At 44.1% G+C, this 19,909-nt stretch overlaps 1 protein-coding gene across 2 annotated transcripts in view; it reads right to left on the reverse strand.

Annotated features, from left to right (window-relative positions):
• Nucleotides 1-2,422: 2,422 nt before the first annotated feature.
• LYN (LYN proto-oncogene, Src family tyrosine kinase) overlaps nucleotides 2,423-19,909 on the reverse strand; it is a 73,408-nt gene continuing 55,921 nt past the window's right edge. For both annotated transcript variants that reach the window (XM_011937573.1, XM_011937572.1), the window contains exons 10-12: nucleotides 18,099-18,252; nucleotides 14,928-15,059; nucleotides 2,423-4,235 (exon numbers count right to left, since the gene is read on the reverse strand). In XM_011937573.1, the coding sequence (XP_011792963.1) occupies nucleotides 4,033-4,235; nucleotides 14,928-15,059; nucleotides 18,099-18,252 (489 nt within the window). In that variant the 3' untranslated portion in view covers nucleotides 2,423-4,032. The remainder of the gene's footprint in view (nucleotides 4,236-14,927; nucleotides 15,060-18,098; nucleotides 18,253-19,909) is intronic.

The following is a 19,909-nucleotide window of genomic DNA, read 5'->3' on the forward strand; positions in this document are numbered from 1 at the left end:
TCCGCCCGTCTCGGCCTCCCAAAGTGCTGGGATTACAGGCTTGAGCCACCGCGCCCGGCCGTTAGAGATAATTTTTATAATTTGCCAAAGCACAGGAGGGCCCTGAGTAAAGGATGTGTGTGTAGGTATCTTTGTATGTTTATAATTACCATTTCCATCAGGAAACACAGCAAGACTTCACCTAATCTGAAATATCTGTGGCGTTAAAATATAGGGAATAGAGAACTACAATCTCTCTTCCACCAACCAGAAGTGGAAAATAAAGGAAGATGCTAACAGGAAAGCTGGGTGGTTTGATCTCATCTGACAGGTGTTCTTGGCTGAGGAAGCAGGAGACGTCTGAGAACCGGCTGTAGAACCTGGCAGTGACAGACAGAAGAACTGGGGAATGAGCCCTAGGACCAATATTTAATTTATTTGAAGGTGTCAGAAGCTGAGGTTGCAGAATTGGGTCCTTTTCAGCAGCTACCGCCCCTGGATGTAGTTTGTGAGAGAAAGGGGAATAAAGAGAAAGCAGACCCCGGCCGGGCACAGTGGCTCATGCTTGTAATCCCAGCACTTTAGGAAGCCGAGGCAGGCGGATTGCCTGAAGTCAGGAGTTCGAGACCAGCCTGGCTAACATTGTGAAACCCCATCTCTACCAAAAATACAAAAATTAGCCAGGCGAGATGGTGTGTGCCTGTAGTCCCAGCTACTAGGGAGGCTAGGGCAGGAGAATCGCTCCATCCAGAGAGGGGAGGGTTGCAGTGAGCTGAGATCGCACCACTGCAATTCCAGCCTGCATGACAAAGTGAGACTCTGTCTCAAAACAAAACAAAACAACAACAACAAAAAAAAAACAGAGAGAGAGAAAGCCGACCCCACAAGTTGACTTGGAAATGAGTTTATACTTACGATGCTCTCAGTGCCCTCGATCTATCCTTGGTGTAGGCAACAAAATTAATTCCCTCCTTTTATTTATTATCCTTTTATGCACCCTTGGGACAGCCAGGGCTGCTGGCTTCTGTGGCAGTGAATTTCCCCTAGAACGGGGCTTGGACAGTACACATTCCCAGTGGCTCATCAGAAGTACTTTCTGCAAGGGGATTCTGCAGAACCTCGGGAGGTATGCCTGGAGGAGCCACGGAAGCCCCATGTGGCCCCTACTACTAAGGACACCGGTTTCCAGCCTGTGAGTCTCCTTTAGGTTCAGTGAGCTTTGTGTTCACCGGAAGGAAGGCACATTTTTTTCCTCCTTCCTTCTCTTCCACTCCCCTTTGAGAAATGAAACCATCTGAGGAAGAAGAAAGCTGGGCTTTGCAATATGGGTCAAACCAAGTGGTGACTCTCAAGACTGAGCATACATTATATTCACCAGGGAAGGGATTTTTGGTTCTAGTTTTTTTTTTTTTTTTTTTTTTTTTTGAGACAGGGTCTAACTCTTACCCAGGCTGGAGTGCAGTCGTGCGACCATTGCTCACTGCAGCCTCGACTTCCTGGGCTCAAGCAAACCTCCCACCTCAGCCTCCCAAGTAGCTATGACCACAGGTGTGTGCTATCACACTTAGCTAATTTTTAAAATTTTTTGTAGAGGCAGGGACTTGCTATATTGCTCAGACTGTTGTCTAACTCCTGAACTGAAGCGATCCTCCTGCCTTAGCCTCCCAAAGTGCTGAGATTACAGGCATGAACCACTAAGTCTAGTTGACTGGGGAAGCTTTTAAAATAGACTGACATACATCCCCCACTGCACAACAGCTAAGTCAGAATCTTGGAGGTAGGGAGTATGGATTCTGTCTTTCCAGTTCTGTACGATAACCTGAGGTGTGATGACATGAGCCATTTTCCACACCATCGGAGACCCTAAAATGCTACAAACACCTACTCAGCCCCTCATTATGCCTGTCTGTCACAGGGAGGCTGGAAACCTATAGCTAAGGAAAGAGACTGTGTGTGCTGTTCATCAAGGGAATATGTGACTTCCACACATGACGGACACCAGAGATGAGGCCCAAGCTGGTGACAGGCCCACATGGAGGGAAGGATCACATGCTTGATTGAGAGGGAAAGTCAAGTGGAAAATGGTAAGAAGAGGAGGAAGTGGGAGAAGCAAAACAAGGTGAAGATAAATTTAATAATTTTCTTTAAATAAATTTGTTATGCTAAAAAAAAACTTTAGTCATTTTCTAGAGACTTCTTTTTTGCCTTAGGGATTCTGTACAGTTCCACTCCATGTAACATATTGGGTAATACTTGTGGTTCTGCAATAAAATGTGAGCAGGGGGTGTACACAGAAAACTTATCACCATGAATCCAGGGACCAACTGTGCAGACATGTAATGATAATATTCTATCGTTGTGAACATGGCACTTGTGAATCAATAATTTTAGAATATTTTAGAAAGGACATTTTTAAAAAATCACATAGGAAATGAAGTTAAAATTTAGAGAAAAGTAGAATATTTTATCCCATCTTCTAAGCACCTCAAGCCTAAACAAAACACACAGAATGAAATTTTAATGATGCCTGTTAAGCCTATTTGAAAACAAATTCTATCTGGCCCCCATACATGGATGTTCAGGCGCTGAGGTGATCAACTCCTTGGTTCTCCAATCTGAAATGCTCAAAGGAAGGAGGTAGAACTTGGGCAAGTTTAAAGCATGTAGCTCTACTGAATCACTTCTAACCACCCCACCCCCAGCTGATGACCAGTTTTTACACTGACCACAGCTGAAAATGTAAACACAAATAAAAAGCTTGAGATGTTATTGGATGAGGTGTATTAAAATAAAATCAAAAATAGAAATATTAGGTATGTACACGACAGCATAAGTGAAACACATAATGTGATACAGAAGTTTCCATTCAAAGCTTACAGGAGAAAAACTTAGTAAACAAAACCGCTTGAACCTCCCGCCACCACGGCTCACTAGAGCCTCCTAGTCACTTACGTTCCTTCACATCCTTGGGTATAAATAGTCTCATACACATGTTACACAATTTAGAAAAGATTGCTGAATCATAAAAATAGCCCCAAATGTGGCACTTTAACTTTCTAGAGTACAACTAAAATTAATACTTGATCTTTAACATAATGTTCAAATCTTTGAAGCAACAAAGGAAACGCTTATGTTTTAGAAGGCCCTATAAGGTTCTTCAGAGATTAGAATCTTAGTTCTTCCAAACTACACTGTCAAAACAAATCTGGATATAGGAAATTGTGGAAATGAAAAAGCTGGACCCTTAAAAATATTCCTTCTAAACACAGAGCAGTTTCTGAGGCTCTTCTCCCTTCCCTGGGAGGTCCAGGTGAGCCCGGTGCCCTTGGGCGCGCACTGGACAGCACAGCAGCTGCGTGTGCTCACGGGCTCTTCCTGCTGGAAGAGACAGAGATGTGCACGCCACGCCTGTGGCATGTCTGGCAGGTCTGAGCAGTGTTCATGGAAGAAAAATGTTTAACAGTCTCAGATTCTGGGAGGTAGGAAAAAAAAACAACATTGAAATCTGGAAAAGACATTTTTAAGCTGCTGACTTCACCTGCAAAATCTAACAGGTTGGATTAGTAATTTTTTTTTTTTTTTTAAACAAGTAAGCCAAAGCACAGAGAAAAATACAAAGACATGTCATGCTATGTATCTGGTTATTTTAGCTTTATAAATGAGTTTAGTTCTGATATTATTGGGGATTCATTGCAATGGTCTCTGAAACTTTGAGTCCTATGTCCATTTGTAAACACAGAGCTCGCTGGGTGTATTTTTGGAGGGAATAGGTGTTTTCTTCTCAAAAGGCTGCACTCAGACGTTGTCAAGGAGAGTAAGATTACCAGCTGCTGAGGACAAGTCCAAGTTGCAACTGGGTGAAGCATCCATCTAAGAGTACAGAATACTTTCCCATGTAGAGGGTGTTCTTCCTGAGTAATTTAGCCTCTATTTCAGGATCCAGGCACGGCAGAAGATCCCAGCACATGAAATAATAAGTGCAACCAGTGATGGTTACTTTTCCTCTCTAAATGAGGCAGCCACCCCTGCCAGACGGACGGGTTTCCCTATGCTCTAAGGCTGCTGCTGGTACTGCCCTTCCGTGGCTGTGTAGAAATCATCCAGGACGCTCTGTAAGTAATCAAATGTTGGTCTCTCTTCTGCCTTTTCTTTCCAGCACATTTTCATAATGTCATAGAGCTCATCTGGGCAGTTCTCCACACGGGGCATCCTGTAGCCCTGGGACAGGGCAGTCATCACGTCGGCATTAGTTCTCCCTAGGGTGGGAAAAACAAAAACAAAAACAAAAAACCATGCCGTTTAGAAACCTGGCAGAGGGTCAAGTACTGCAGTGGGTTTTTGCTCCTCACGTCCTGCAACCATGATTGAAACAAGCTTTACTGAGGCTGTTCGGGGTTGCACGGCATCCTCCCAAAATTCGTAGGTTGAAGTCCTAACCCTCAGTACACCTCAGAATTGACTGCACCATATTTAGAGATAAGGCCTTCATAGAGGTAACTAAGTTAAAATGAGGGCCGGGCGCGGTAGCTTATGCCTGTAATCTAAGCACTCTGGGAGGCTGAGGTGAGGGGATCACCTGAAGTCGGGAGTCTGAGACTAGCCTGACCAACATGGAGAAACCCCATCTCTACCAAAAAACACAAAATTAGCCGGGCGTGGTGGCGCATGCCTGTAATCCCAGCTACTAGGGAAGGCTGAGGCAGGAGAATCCCTTGAACCCAGGAGGCGGAGGTTGCGGTGAGCCGAGATCGTGCCATTGTACTCCAGCCTGGGCAACAAGAGCAAAACTCCGTCTCAAAAATAAATACATAAAATAAAATAAAATAAAATGAGGCCATTTGGGTGGGTCTTAATCCAATATGACTAATATTCTTATAAAAGGAGATTAGAACACAGACTAGTACAGGGGAAAGGCCATGTGAAGACACAGGGAGAAGGCGGCCATCTAAAAGTCCAGGAGAGAGGCCTCGGGAGAAACCCGGCCAGCACCTAGACCTTGGACTTTGAAACTCCAGAACCCTGGAAAAATAAATGTCTGTTGTTTAAAATACCCAGTGTGTTGTATTGTTATGGCAGCCCTTGCCAACTAATATAGAAGCTAAGGAAATTTCTGCAAGCAACTTAATAAATAAGTTTTAGTATGGAGGGGATCAAGACAGCATTCAGTTTGCCAAAATTTGTTAAGTAGGAGCCACAGCCAAGTTCTCTTTAATAACAAAAGGATATTGGACTTGCCTGACATTTCACATTAAGTCACCTAAATTCAATCCTAACTCTCAACTTTAATTACGTTTGCGGGGTAGCATTCTTTCAGCTTCAACCTGTAGTGTATTTATAAAAAAAAAATAATTTTACCATATATTATCTTATACAGACATTTTTCAAAAACTGGCTTTTCATTTAATAATTGGTATTTTCATTTACTTAAAGTCAACATCCTTAAGTCAGCCCGACCAACTGATTACATGCTTGCCAAATAGTTAAAAACTTAGGGATTAATTTGGAAAATAATGATGGTTCAGTTAATCTGAAGGACACTTGTCTGTAGTTTGTGCTACATATCTTGTGGATGTCACTGTCTTTTAAGAGCAAGATATTAATTGAGGAGGAAAACTGAACCCCAGTCATAGTCTCAAGTGGAGCAACTGTTCCAATCTGCAGTACCTGGCCAGAGTGACAGCTCACTCTGACTCTGGATTTGCATATTCTTGACCTCCAGGAGAGAAGCAAGGTGCTCATTACTCCTCTAGAGCTCTGCAAAAGGCCTGGTAATAGAGGATTTTTTAATGTGGTCAAATGTCTCAGAGTAATTCAGAAACTGAACTGTCAATCTTTGATCCTGAGAATAGCTTTAAGGGGTAAAAAAGATTATAATAATAACATTTTCCTGCATGATAAAGGGGATTAATCCTTTAATTATATCCTTATCTAGCAGTTCCTATCCACACCTGTATGTTTTGCATATTTTGTGGATACCCTGTTCTGTAGGATGTGAACTTCTCTAGAGAAGACTGTATTGCGGCCGGGCGCGGTGGCTCAAGCCTGTAATCCCAGCACTTTGGGAGGCCGAGACGGGCGGATCACGAGGTCAGGAGATCGAGACCATCCTGGCGAACATGGTGAGACCCCGTCTCTACTAAAAAATACAAAAATCTAGCCGGGCGAGGTGGCGGGCGCCTGTAGTCCCAGCTACTCCGGAGGCTGAGGCAGGAGAATGGCGTGAACCCGGGAGGCGGAGCTTGCAGTGAGCTGAGATCCGGCCACTGCACTCCAGCCTGGGCGACAGAGCGAGACTCCGTCTCAAAAAAAAAAAAAAAAAAAAAAAAAAGAAGACTGTATTGCATGCAAAGTATATACAATTTCTGGCACATGAGAGGGGCTCCATTCCTCACAACTAATTTCCTTTCCATAGCTATCTCTTTTTCAAAGCTGTGTATTTTACCATCCGTGGTCACTGGAAGGATTCAAAATAAGTGGCAGCTTTAGGGGAAATGGTTTTTACCAGATTTGAAACAGAACCTTGTTTTGAATGTATTCTGTAATCAGTGTTTTCCAAATTGCGCAGCACTATCCGCATTTGGGATCAACAATTTGGGATCAACAAACTGATTTTTTTAGGGTACTACTAGTTTTTTTTTTTTTTTAAGGCAGAGTCTCCCTCTTTCACCCAGGCTGGAGTGCAGTGGTGAGATCTCGGCTCACCGCAACCTCTGCCTCCCAGGTTCAAGGGATTCTCCTGCCTCAGCCTCCCAAGTAGCTGGGATTACAGGTGCCCACTACTATGCCAGGCTAATTTTTGTATTTTTAGTAGAGACAGGGTTTCACCATGTTGGCCACGCTAGTCTCAAACTCCCGACCTCAAGTGATCTGCCCATCTTGGCCTCCCAAAGTGCTGGATTAAAAGCAGGAGCCACCACATCCAGCCAACTACCAGTATTTTTAAAAATGAATTATAACAGAATAAAACAGAAAAGGTCAGAAAGCACTGCACGTAGGAAAGGTCAATATGGTTTTATGAAACATTTGCTTTATATACAGAGTAGGTTTCTGTGTATTTCTCACAATGCCTTATGGCCAGTGAACTTTGAGATCCTCTGCCTTTAACTTACCTTTTTTCATCTAAGGACACAGTGACCTTTCCTGAATTTAAACCCCTGAAAGAAGACATGATCATTTCTGTCTTGGAAGACCCCTTGTTTTTGAAATGGAAAGATCCACACAAACTTTATAATGATTCAGATCTCTTGAGAATTATTTATACAGCGAATCAATTTTCTTGAGTCTAATTCTCAGTCTATCTTCAAATACTTGTGTGACTAGAATTTTCTTTCTTTTTTTTTTTTTTTTTTTTTTTTTTTTTTTTTTTGAGACAGAGTCTTGCTCTGTCACCCAGGTTGGAGTGCAGTGGCCGGATCTCAGCTCACTGCAAACTCCGCCTCCCGGGTTCATGCCATTCTCCTGCCTCAGCCTCCGGAGTAGCTGGGACTACAGGCGCCCGCCACCTCGCCCGGCTAGTTTTTTTTATATTTTTAGTAGAGACGGGGTTTCACCGGGTTAGCCAGGATGGTCTCGATCTCCTGACCTTGTGATCCGCCCGTCTCGGCCTCCCAAAGTGCTGGGATTACAGGCTTGAGCCACCGCGCCCGGCCGTGACTAGAATTTTCTAACTAAAAGACTTCATTTGATTCTCATTGCTCAAAGCCAAAGACAGATTTGTATTATCCTCTTTATTTGGAAGTTTTAGTCTCTGTAAAATGATACGGCCTCAGCATTGCTCTGGCTCTTTTAACTAGCCAAGCTCACTTGGATAAATTTCAGAAGAAAGATCTGTGTATACATCTACTTTCTTGGGTGAAATTCTGGGATCATGGTGGGAAGACTAACATCCAGTATAATATAAATAGCAACTGGACCTGCAAACTCAGTTTGGAGTATCTCTTACACTTCCTTCCTGGAGAAACCTCATTTGCATAAAAGGTCAGAATGCAGCCATAGCAGAAGATAAAGCTTTCTAGGTCACCCTAGCCCAAGAGCAGGCTTTTTTCTTCCTGGTTTCAGTATGTTCTCCTAGCTCTGAAGGACTCTCGATGATACTGGTAAAGGCTGGACATGCTCCACCCTGTTCGGGGAATTTGACTTCATAAGAAGAATTGGAAGAATGGAATCTGAAGCCTATCTTTTCATGTACAAGTAAAGCAACAAATGACATCCGCTATTAAATGACAAGTCTTGTGAAAGAAAGAAATAGAAGAGGAGAGGGACCTCAACCAGACCCTAAGATTACATGTGATAGTTGGCGTCGGCCTGTTGCTAAGTTAAAGAAAGTAAACACCCATTGGCTGGTGATCTCCCTAGAAGGAACACAGTTTCACTCTCCATCCTTCCTCTTTTCGACAAGCACTTACTGAGTGCCCACTGCGGGTCATGAACTAGCACTGAGCTCTGAGACATGCAGAGATAGTTAAGACAGAGCGTTGTCCTCAAATGACACACAGCCCAGTCGGGACAGTGTCCTCACTAGAAGGAGGTGGTGGGGAGCAGGGGGTGGCATCTGGAGTGGGTAGAAATCAGCAGAGACTACAAGTTGGTAAAGGAGCAGAAGAAAGAGAAAAATGTGGCACAGCAGAGAAAAGGAACAGACAGCTAGCGACAGGGAGGAGCCCAGCTGCACCACAAACTATGACAATCTTCAGTCACACAGGGCCCCTGCGTGTGTGTTATCAGGAAGAGCCAGACACCCTGGGACTACAGTCTCCCACCCAATCACACTCCTTTCAAAAGGGCAAATTATTATTACTATTACTATTTTCTGAGTTTTGCTTGTGATCACGGTGAGTGTTTGTGGCAGGACAAATTTTTTGATTCTCATTCAGCTGGCATTAAGATGCTAGATATATCCGGTCAGAAACAGCCAGAAAAGACATGATGCTTCAGAAAATTTTTTCACTTTCAAACCTTTCGCTTTGTATAAACAAAGCAAAACAAGACCCCAACCAGGACCCAACAAGACACCCCCACCCTTTTTTTGAGACAGGGTCTCACTCTGTTGCCCAGACTGGAGTACATGGTGCGATCATAGCTCACTGCAGCCTCAAACTCCCTGGGCCTGGTGATCCTCCCACCTCAGCCTCCTGAGTTGCTGAGACTACAGGCGCATACCACCATACCCCGGGAATTTTAAAATTATTTTGTAGAGGCAGGATCTTGCTATGTTGTCCAGGCTGGTCTCAAATTCCTGGCCTCAAGAAATCCACCTGCTTCGGCCTCCCAAAGTGCTGGGATTACAGGCATGAGCCACCATGCCCAGCCAGACCCCTCTTTCTTTCTGTATAAAATTTATAGAGAAATATAATCATAGTTTTGGCTTTAAGATAATGAAGTAAAGATCTTTTGCCTCCTCCCCACCTTTTTTTAATTTTTTTTTTACTGTAATTCATCCCAAAACAAAAAAGAGAACAAGAAATAGAAACTTAAACTCCATCTCTGATGATGCTAAGAGACACCTGGCAGCCAGAGGAAGAAGTGGTCTGAGCCAAGAGGAAGAAAGTGCAACCAACATGCCTGCAGAGAGGGGCACTGACAACAGGCAAGGTGGCCCATCCCAACTCACCCCAGGAAGGCGCACACTGTGTGGCCAGCACACACCACGAGGGAGGGAGGCCAGTGCCAAGGGCAGGACAGTACCTGGAGCCCACTTGGCAGTGCCCAGGTGAATGCTGGAAGAAACAATGGAGAAGCATCATGCAGGGAATGCTGGGCCCAAGTGGAGGTGGGGAAAGCATGGTATGGAAGACCAGGAGTGAGGAGAAAGGCTGAAGATATGGACCACACCATTCATGGACCTTGAGGGTTACGCTGAGTGAAATAAACCAGACACTAGGGCAAAACTGTATGACTCCCCTTATAGGATGTCTCTAGAGTAGAAACTGAGAACACTGGTTGCCTATGGGGAGAGAATCGTGTGGCTGGGAATAGAGCGGAGGACCTTTCAGCTTATACCTCTTTGTATCTCTTGAATTTAACACCATGTGGCTGGCCAGGCATGGTGGCTCACACCTGTAATTCCAGCACTTTGGGAGGTTGAGGAGGGAGGATCACTTGACCCAGGAGTTAGAAACCAGCCTGGGCAACATAGTGAGACCCTGTCTCTACAAAAAATTTATAAATTAGCTGGGTGTTGTGGCATGCGCCTGTAGTCCTAGCTACTCAGGAGGCTTAGGCGGGAGGATCACTTGAGCCCAGGAATTAAAGGCTGCAGTGAGCTATGATCATGCCACTGCACTCCAGCCCAGGTGACAGAGCAAGACCCTGTCAAATAAACAAATAAATGAAAAATAAAAGTATGTGGCCATATTCTTATCTAATAATAAGTGGAAAAAACTTAAGAGATAAAAGTTATGAGTAGAATATTTAGAACTATATGCAGCAAATGCTAGAATAAGGAATCAAAATTCCTGAAAGTAGATTCCTTTGAGGAGCACCCGCAGGTGTGGGGCAATTTTTCATTAGAAGTCTTTTTGTGCCCAGGTGCGGTGGCCCATGTCTGTAATCCCTGCAGGCGGGATGAGGTGGGTGGATCACCTGAGGTCAGGAGTTCAAGACCAGCCTGGCCAATATGGTGAAACCCCATCTCTACTAAAAATACAAAAATTAGCTGGGCGTGGTGGTGCACACCTGTAGTCCCAGTGACTCGGGAGGTTGAGGCAGGAGGATTGTTTGAACCCAGGAAGTGGAGGTTGCAGTGAGCCAAGATCGCACCACTGTACTCCAGCCTGGGTGACGGAGCGAGACTATCTCAAAAAAAAAAAAGTCTTTCTGTACTACTTTTTAAAAGTGCATATATTACTTAGATAAGAATAAAATATTTAATAAAAATATCATTGTAAAAAAATTAGAAATTTCAGAAATTCATCAAGAAGAAAATTAATATAACCTATTATCTCTTGACCCAAGGTTAACAACATTTTGGTATATTGTATTAGTCTTTCTTTCTCCTCTAAATGTGTTTGCTTTGTATGTGACTTTCTTTTTTCTTTTTTGTTTTCCCTGCTTTCTTTTATTTCCTTTTTATTTTACAAAGCTAAGTATATGATATGGCTTCTTCTTCTTCTTTTTTTTTTTTTTTTTTTGAGACAGAGTCTTGCTTTGTCGCTGAGGCTGGAGCACAGTGGCGCTTCTTGGCTCACTACAGCCTCTGTCTCCTGGGTTCAAGCATTCAAGCGATTCTCTGCCTCAGCCTCTCAAGTAGCTAGGATTACAGGCGTTGGCCACCACACCAGGCTAAATTTTTTTGTATTTTTTGTAGAGACAGGGTTTTGCCATGTTGTCCAGGCTGGTCTCGAACTCCTGGCCTCAAGTGATCCACCCAAGTTGGGAATACAGGCATCAGCCACCACACCTGGCCTGTATAGCTTCTAAAGTACTTTAAAAACAAACAAAACATAGCCAGCAGTTTACTGGGTAAAGAAAATACTTTCAGATAATTCCATTAATCAGTGGATTCTCTCCCATACGCAGTTCTATAACAGTGTGGAAAATGGCATGTTTTGGCAATGTTTATCAATTTCTATGCTCTCTATGAATTAAGTCCTCTCATATGAAGTAAATAGGATTGCTTATGTTTATAAACCTAATGGTAGAGGCTCTTGTAACATACAACTCTCGTGCCTAAAAAATTTACCGATCCAGATCTCCTCAAGACATCTCACATTCCCAGTCCTTCCAGGGACAAGCCAATCAGGGAACAGACCAGTCGATGGATTCTTCCATATAGAGAGAAATATATTTCTCTCTCTGGTGGGTTCTTCCATATAGAGAGAAATATATTTTTGTGATTCTGACCATTTTTCTACTGGTTCTTTTTTTATTATTTTATTTTTGAGATGGAGTCTTGCTCCCATCACGTAGGCTAGAGTGCAGTGGTGCGATCTTGGCTCAACCTCTACCTCTACCTCCTGGGTTCAAGTGATTCTCCTTCCTCAGCCTCCCGAGTAGCTGGGATTACAGGCGTGTGCCACCACGCCTGGCTAATTTTTATTTTTATTTTTATTTTTATTTATTTATTTATTTATTTTTTTGAGACAGAGTCTCACTCTGTCACCCAGGCTGGAGTGCAGTGGTGCGATCTCAGCTCACTGCAAGCTCCGCCCCCCAGGTTCATGCCATTCTCTTGCCTCAGCCTCCCGAGTAGCTAGGACTACAGGCGCCTGCCACCACCCCTGGCTAATTTTTTGTATTTTTAGTAGAGACGGGGTTTCACCATATTAGCCAGGATGGTCTCGACCTCCTGACCTTGTGATCTGCCCACCTTAGCCTCCCAAAGTGCTGGGATTACAGGCATGAGCCACAGCGCCTGGCCTAATTTTTATATTTTTAGTAGAGATGGGGTTTTGCCATGTTGGCCAGGCTGGTCTTGAACTCCTGACCTCAGGTGATCCACCTGCCTTAGCCTCCCAAAGTGCTAGGATTACACACGTGAGCCGCTCGCCTGGCTGGTCCTTTTTTTTAAAAAATGACTTTTCACCCCAAATATTTCCAAATCCTGGGCATTGCTCACATCAGCTGAGGGGTCTTGTGAGGCACACGGATCTGGGGCTCAGAGCAGCTTTGCCACCAGCGAGGGGTTCAATCACCTTCTCAAGCCTCAGGGGCCATGGCGGCACGTCACATGCAGCACACTACACATATCACAGAACATTCTTTTATGAGATTATATGTTTATTTTATCAGGTGTCAGATTATATACCTAATCTGACTATATAATCTTTCTCTACAGACAGATTATAGAAAGATGTAGGCATAGATGGAGATAGAGATAATGTAACATCAGACATCAGGGCTGATTAGAAATATGTTTCCTATTTTGCAGCAATATTAATTCATTAACCTCAGTGTCTAGAGCAGCTGGAAGATGAAATGCTGGCACTAAAGGGATTTCCTGGGACAGCCGGTCCACTGTGCAGGCAGACACCACCTAAAGGCTTTCAGCTGCCAGCTGGTCCCTGCCCCAGTTTCTCTGTGGCTCATCCCCACATGCAGCAGTAGTGATGGGAGCATGCAGACTGTGTGGCTGCTTTGTCTAAAAGCCTTGCCTGGCTTGCATCTCAGCAGAGTAAGAGGGGCTGCTCTTACATGGCCACTAAGTCTCTCCCTGAGCCACTCTAACCCTCAGCTCCATAGCCTTCTGCTTTCTCATCCATTGACTGTCTAGAGATCAAATGGCCTAGGTGAGTCATTCATTCATTCATTCATTCACCCATCCATCCATCAAATACTCACAGAGGCCCAAACCACGCTGGCCTCCTGCTCCTGTTGGTCAAGTCCATGCTCTGGTTGCTCTCCCCATGGGGACATGCAGACCTCAGAGAGCCCAAGGCTCCCTCCCTCACATCTCTGAGTCCCTGCTGCTGCCAGGACCATGGAATAAAACCAGCAGCTCCCTACCCCCTTCTGTGAGTACTTGCCAATCCCTAAGCTATTCTATGCAGGCTCCACACCACTCTCACCATCCTACAGGCTGCTGTGTGTTTGACAACCATCAGTCTCTCCCCACTACAACATTCACTCTGAAGGACATGGGCAGATACCATGGCATCCTAGCAGCTGAGAGTGCCTAGCATACTCAAATATTTTTTGAATAGGAGAATGATTTAAATATTAAAAACTTAATTTTAAATTCCCCTCATGCAAACATTTTGTTAATAGTCAAACATGAATGAAAAGATGAAAGCTCTGGGAGAAATCCCTCTTCTTGGTTTTTTTTTTTTTTTTTTTTGAGACGGCGTCTCACTCTGTCGCCAGGGCAGACAATGATCTCAGCTCACTGCAACCTTGGCCTCCCGGGTTCAAGTGATTCTCCTGCCTCAGCCTCCCGAGTAGCTCGGATTACAGGTGCCCAACACTACACCCAGCTGATTTTTTGTATTTTTAGTAGTGACGGGGTTTCACCATGTTGGCCAGGCTGGTCTCGAACTCCTGACCTCATGATTCGCCCACCTCGGCCTTCCAAAGTGCTGGGATTACAGGTGTGTGCCACCGCACCTGACCGAAATCCCTCTTCTTAACCATGCCAGCACAGACCATGGAAAAAGGGAGGGATGGACAGAATCTGGCTCTGCAGGCTTCAGGTGTTAGGAATCTGGAAATAAATACTGAATGATGCCCTCACTGATACCAGTATGTTAAAGAGCAGAAGGGCCTCACACTGATAAACAAAGGTGGTTATTTCCTGAAGAGAGAGAGACTCCAGGGCACTTATTACAAAACCAACTGTGAAGCATTGGAAATCCTCGTCTCCATGTGGGTTTCCTCCACCGTCAGGGGGACTGCCTTGGAGGAGCCTCTGTGTCTATCCATCCTCATCTCAATACCAACAACCATGCCAGGAATATTCTAGTGTGTGGTGGAATTAATCAGTGCAGAAAAAGAACACACACTCAATAAAATAAGAAGGCAAAGAAGTGTCTAAGCACTTTTAGAACAATTTATGCTACAGATAGTGGAAATAAAAATCAAGTCTTTTTTTTTTGAGACGGAGTCTCACTCTGTTGCCAAGGCTGGAGTACAATGGCACGATCTCAGCTCACTACAACCTCCACCTCCCGGGTTCAAGCATTTCTCCTGCTTCAGCCTCCCGAGTAGCTGGGATTACAGGCGTGCGCCACCATGCCTGGCTAATTTTGTACTTTTAGTAGAGACGGGGTTTCTCCATGTTGGTCAGGCTGGTCTCAGACTCCTGAACTCAGGTGATCCGCCTGCCTTGGCCTCCCAAAGTGCTGGGATTACAGGTGTGAGCCACCACTCCCGGCCCATGACAATCAAGTTCTGGCTCAAAGCGCTTATTCTTTGCTATCGAGTAGATGAAGTTATTATTACTTTTTAATGCCTTCATGCAACCTGACTTTTTCTCATTTATACCGCTTGATTATAAATAGCTAAGTAAACCATACCTGGGTAGGGAATTTTCCCATAGGTGACGATTTCGTATAGGAGGATTCCAAAGGACCACACATCAGACTTAATAGTGAAACATCCAAAGTTGATTGCTTCTGGAGCCGTCCACTTAATAGGGAACTTAGCACCTAAGGAAGAAGATATGTGGTTCTTACTTGGGTATTTAAGCTTAAACAAAAAAGTCATGAACATGTGACCCCATACTTTCTTTTCTTTTTCTTTTTTTTTTTTTTTGAGGTGGCGTTTCACTCTTGTCACCCAGGCTGGAATATAATGGTGTGATCTTGGCTCACTGCAACCTCCACCTCCTAGGTTCAAGCAATGCTCCTGCCTTAGTGTCCCAAGTAGCTGGGGTTACAGGCACCTGCCACCACGGCCAGCTAATTTTTGTATTTTTAGTGGAGACGGGGTTTCACCATGTTGGCCAGGCTGGTCTTCAACTCCTGACCTCAGTTGATCCGCAGGCCTTGACCTCCCAAAGTGTTGGGATTACAGGCGTGAGCCACTGTACCCAGACCATTCTTTCTTCTTTTGATTTCCTTTTTTTAAACTTTCAATTATTTATTTTGAATAAGTAACACATACACATAGTATAAAATACAGAATGAGCTCGTGATGAAACTACATTTCTCACAAGGAGCTGGTGAGGCCAACTGACCGGGGACAGGCAGATCCAGCCCAAGGGGGCATGCAGGGTCCCCTTGAGGAAGGCAGGGACTCAGGCACAGGCTGTTACTCTGGCACCCTGGGAGGCTAGGGGCTTCTACCTACCACTTAAAAAATTTTTTTTGCCTTTATTATGCCTTTGCTTAAAATTTTTTTGGTCCCCAACACAAATTAGAAATTGGAGTAAGAACAGTAAGGACAGTAGAGAATCTCCTGGGTGTCTGTTGTATGCAAGGCAATGGCACATATTTCTGCATTACCCCCTGCCTGCCTGGAGCAGCAGTGTGCAGAGACAGCAGGCAGGGCCATGGCTGGAGCTTGGCTTGGGCACCCCACAGCCCTGGTTTGAATCCCGTATCTGCTGTTTTCTGCTTGGTGTGATCCTGGCAAGTCACTTGCTGTCTTTGTGCAGCTTTGGTGCTCCCATGTGTAAACTGAGGAAACAACAAAACCTTCCTAGGTTGCTGTGAGGATTAAATGGGTTGATCTGTGGGCTTGGCACAGTGTAAACACCAATCAAGTATGGTAATGAAGGTACCAATGAATGGTGCTTACCAATGAAGGTAAGCATCATTATTGTCATCCTGAGATATGCCAGGAAGAGGATGCTGTTAGATCTAGAACATGCGCTCTGCACTAAGCCATGGTCTTTGCCTGAGAACAGTTATTTCTGTGAAACTCTCAGCTTGTTAAATTCAATAAAACCAGTGTAATCAATTCTAGTTCAGATACTTTGAAGTTAGATTTCCTGGCTTTGAATCTTAGCTCTGTCACTTACTGTTGGACCTCAAAAAGTTGCAGAATCTCTCTGTTTCCTCCTCTGTAAGGTGGGAATAGTGATGATAATATTAACATCTATCGTATGGGATTATTGTAAAGATAAATGAAATAATGTATGAAAAGCCCATTTACACATCATAAATGCTCAATACATTTTAGCTATTATTATTTTTTATTTTTATTTTTTGAGATGGAGGCTCGCTCTGTCGCCCAGGCTGGAGTGCAGTAGAGCAATCTCTGCTCACTGCAAGCTCTGCCTCCAGGTTCATGCCATTCTCCTGCCTCAGCCACCCAAGTAGTTGGGACTACAGGTGCCCACCATCACGCCCGGCTAATTATTTGTATTTCTAGTAGAGACGGGGTTTCACCGTATTAGCCAGGATGGTCTCGATCTCCTGACCTCGTGATCCGCCCGTCTCGGCCTCCTAAAGTGCTGGGATTACAGGCGTGAGTCACCGCACCTGGCCTTAGCTATTATTTTTTTAACTCCTTTTCTTTAGATCATTCTCCTTTGCCTGCCTTTTTGCTAGAGATAATCGTTAAGGTCAAGGATAAGTTAATCCACGTTCAAGAACATATGCTTGAGGCAGAAGGGGAACCATCCTACACATGATGGAAGCAGATGTTCAACAAATCAAATCAATCTGCTTATTACCTCTTCCAGAAATAACAAACATGTCATTAAAAAAAATAATAATCTTGCCGGGTGCAGTGGCTCACACTTGTAATCCCAGCACTTGGGAGGCTGAGGCAGGTGGATCACCTGAGGTCGAGAGTTCAAGACCAGCCTGACCAACATGGAAACCCCCCCCGACTGAAAATACAAAATTATCCAGATGTGGTGGTGCACACCTGTAATCCCAGCTACTCGGAAGGCTGAGGCAGAAGAATCCCTTGAACCCAGGATGCAGAGGTTGCAGTGAGCCGAGATCACACCATTGCACTCCAGCCTGGGCAACAAGAGTGAAACTCTGTCACAAAAAAATAAAATAAAATGATAATAATCCTTGTTCAGCAATGTTTAGGAATTTCAAGAAAGTGCTTGTTTCTTCCAGAAGAGAGTGAGCACTGCAAAAATATTGGCTCAGCTCTCATGGGTGAGAGCATAAGAATCCTCAGTCATAAACACATGGGCAATCCTAGCCCAGGAAAGGCCTGTGCAGTTCTGACCATGCTCGGCCCCCGGACAGTGTGCCACAGGCTGGGGAACTTAGGCCTCTCTGTGCATTTTTGATTCCCATATATAATACAGAATGTGGGAAAATAAAGAAGTAGATTTTTTGCATTATATTTAGTTCTGTGTGTATGATAATGTTCATGTTTTAATTTGTAATTAAAAGGCTGGAATAAGGAACACAGAATTAATGTTATAAATATTTTCTCCACAGCCCCATATATTCATTCTTTGAGTGAAAACTTTAACAATGTAAAATAAACAAGAATCTTGATCTTGCTGAATCTATTTGTGCTTTGCATAGCTTAACTGAAATACAACTGATAGCATTTGTAAGCCTAACAAAAGTATCATGTGGAGTTAATCAAGAGAGTACCTTCTAGAAACTATTAGAATAGAACTGTAAGCAGACAATTATGGTACAGCTTAAATGTTGTACCAAACAAGTTTTTCTTAATGATGACTATTGCAATTGCTTTGTCAAAAACAGACAAAAACAAAATAAAACACAATAATAAAACATCTAAAGATCGTTACTGGAACATACCTTCCCTTGCTGTGTACTCATTATCTTCAATTACTCTAGCAAGGCCAAAATCTGCAATTTTGCACATGAGTGACTCGGAGACGAGGACATTAGCTGCTCGCAGGTCCCGGTGAATGTAGTTCTTCCGCTCGATGTACGCCATTCCCTCTGCAATCTGAAAACAGAAATAGGCTCTCATTTTCATATGTAGGGTAGGTGACTGGAAAGGGCCATCAAGGAAAACCAGAAAACTTATGAATTCCTGAAATCTTTTTATGTACACTATTTTGATCATTCAGGTTTTGAAGACAGTGGGTAATGGCAATCACCATTTGAGCCCTTTCTAAAATAAATGACCACCCCCCGCCAAATCTCCAATAACGGTCATCCTTAAAAAAAAAAAAAAAATTAGCAACAAGTCTTAACATTTTCTAATGTGTGAAGAATCTTTTTAAGACCCTGCTAAATTCATCCATGTAGATATATAGATGTCATTATGCCAGTTTTTTTTTTTTTTTTTTTTTGAGACGGAGTCTCGCTCTGTCGCCCAGGCTGGAGTGCAGTGGCCGGATCTCAGCTCACTGCAAGCTCCGCCTCCCGGGTTTACGCCATTCTCTCGCCTCAGCCTCCCGAGTAGCTGGGACTACAGGCGCCCGTCACCTCGCCCGGCTAATTTTTTGTATTTTTTTAGTAGAGACGGGGTTTCACCGTGTTAGCCAGGATGGTCTCGATCTCCTGACCTCGTAATCCGCCCGTCTCGGCCTCCCAAAGTGCTAGGATTACAGGCTTGAGCCACCGCGCCCGGCGCCAGTTTTTCAAATCGGAAAACTGATAGTACAGTCTGAATGTTTGTGTCCCATTCCCCGCCCCCTACCCCAAAGTTCAAATGTTGCAATCCTGACCCCGGGGCAATAGTTATTAGGAGGTAAGGCCCTGGCAGGTGATTAGATCATGATAGTGGAGCCCTCACAAATGGCATTAGTGCCCTTGTAAAAGAGACCCCAGAGAGCTGCCTTGCCCCTTCCACCACGTGAGGACACAGCTATATGGTGCCATCTATGAACCAGGAAATGGCCCCTCATCAGACACGAAACCTGCCAGGGCTTTCCTTGCTCCCAGAACTGTGGGAAATAAATGTCTCTTGTTTAAGCCACCCAGTCTATGGAATTTTATTATGGCAGCCTGAACCAACTCTAAAAATAGAGTTGGAGAAAGTGACATGCTAATACAAATAAATTATTAAGTTATCAAGAACAGGATGTCCTTTCTGTCAGGTTAATCAACAGCCCATGGAACTGGTTCTCCAAGTTCTCTCTGCGTATTCCCTCCAGGATAATCACAAAGATTCGCTTTTTTTTTTTTTTTTTTGAGACGGTCTCACTGTGTCCCCCAGGCTGGAGTGCAGTCACGTGATATCAACTCACTGCAACCTCCAGCTTCCTAGGTTCAAGTGATTCTCCTGACTCAGCCTCCCGAGTAGCTGGGATTACAGGCATGTGCCACCACACCTGGCTAATTTTTGTATTTTTAGTAGAGATGGGGTTTCACCAGACTGGTCTCGAACTCCTGGCCTCAGGTGATCTACTCACCTCAGCCTCCCAAAGTGCTGAAATTACAGGCATGAGCCACCACGCCCGGCAAGATTCACTCTCATGACAAAGTATGACAGCAGGAAAGAATCCAGGATTTAAACACAACAATAACATAGGGAGGCAAAACTACTACTCGTTGCTGAATAGAAAGCGTAGTATCGTTCCAAAGTCAGGTTTTTAAGGAAGACATTACCAAATTATAATGTTAAGGAGAAGAAAGGAATAAAGTAAAGGAAGGAG

Source organism: Colobus angolensis, unplaced genomic scaffold (assembly GCF_000951035.1).
Source record: "Colobus angolensis palliatus isolate OR3802 unplaced genomic scaffold, Cang.pa_1.0 Scaffold166, whole genome shotgun sequence".
Taxonomy (NCBI): Eukaryota; Metazoa; Chordata; class Mammalia; order Primates; family Cercopithecidae; genus Colobus; species Colobus angolensis.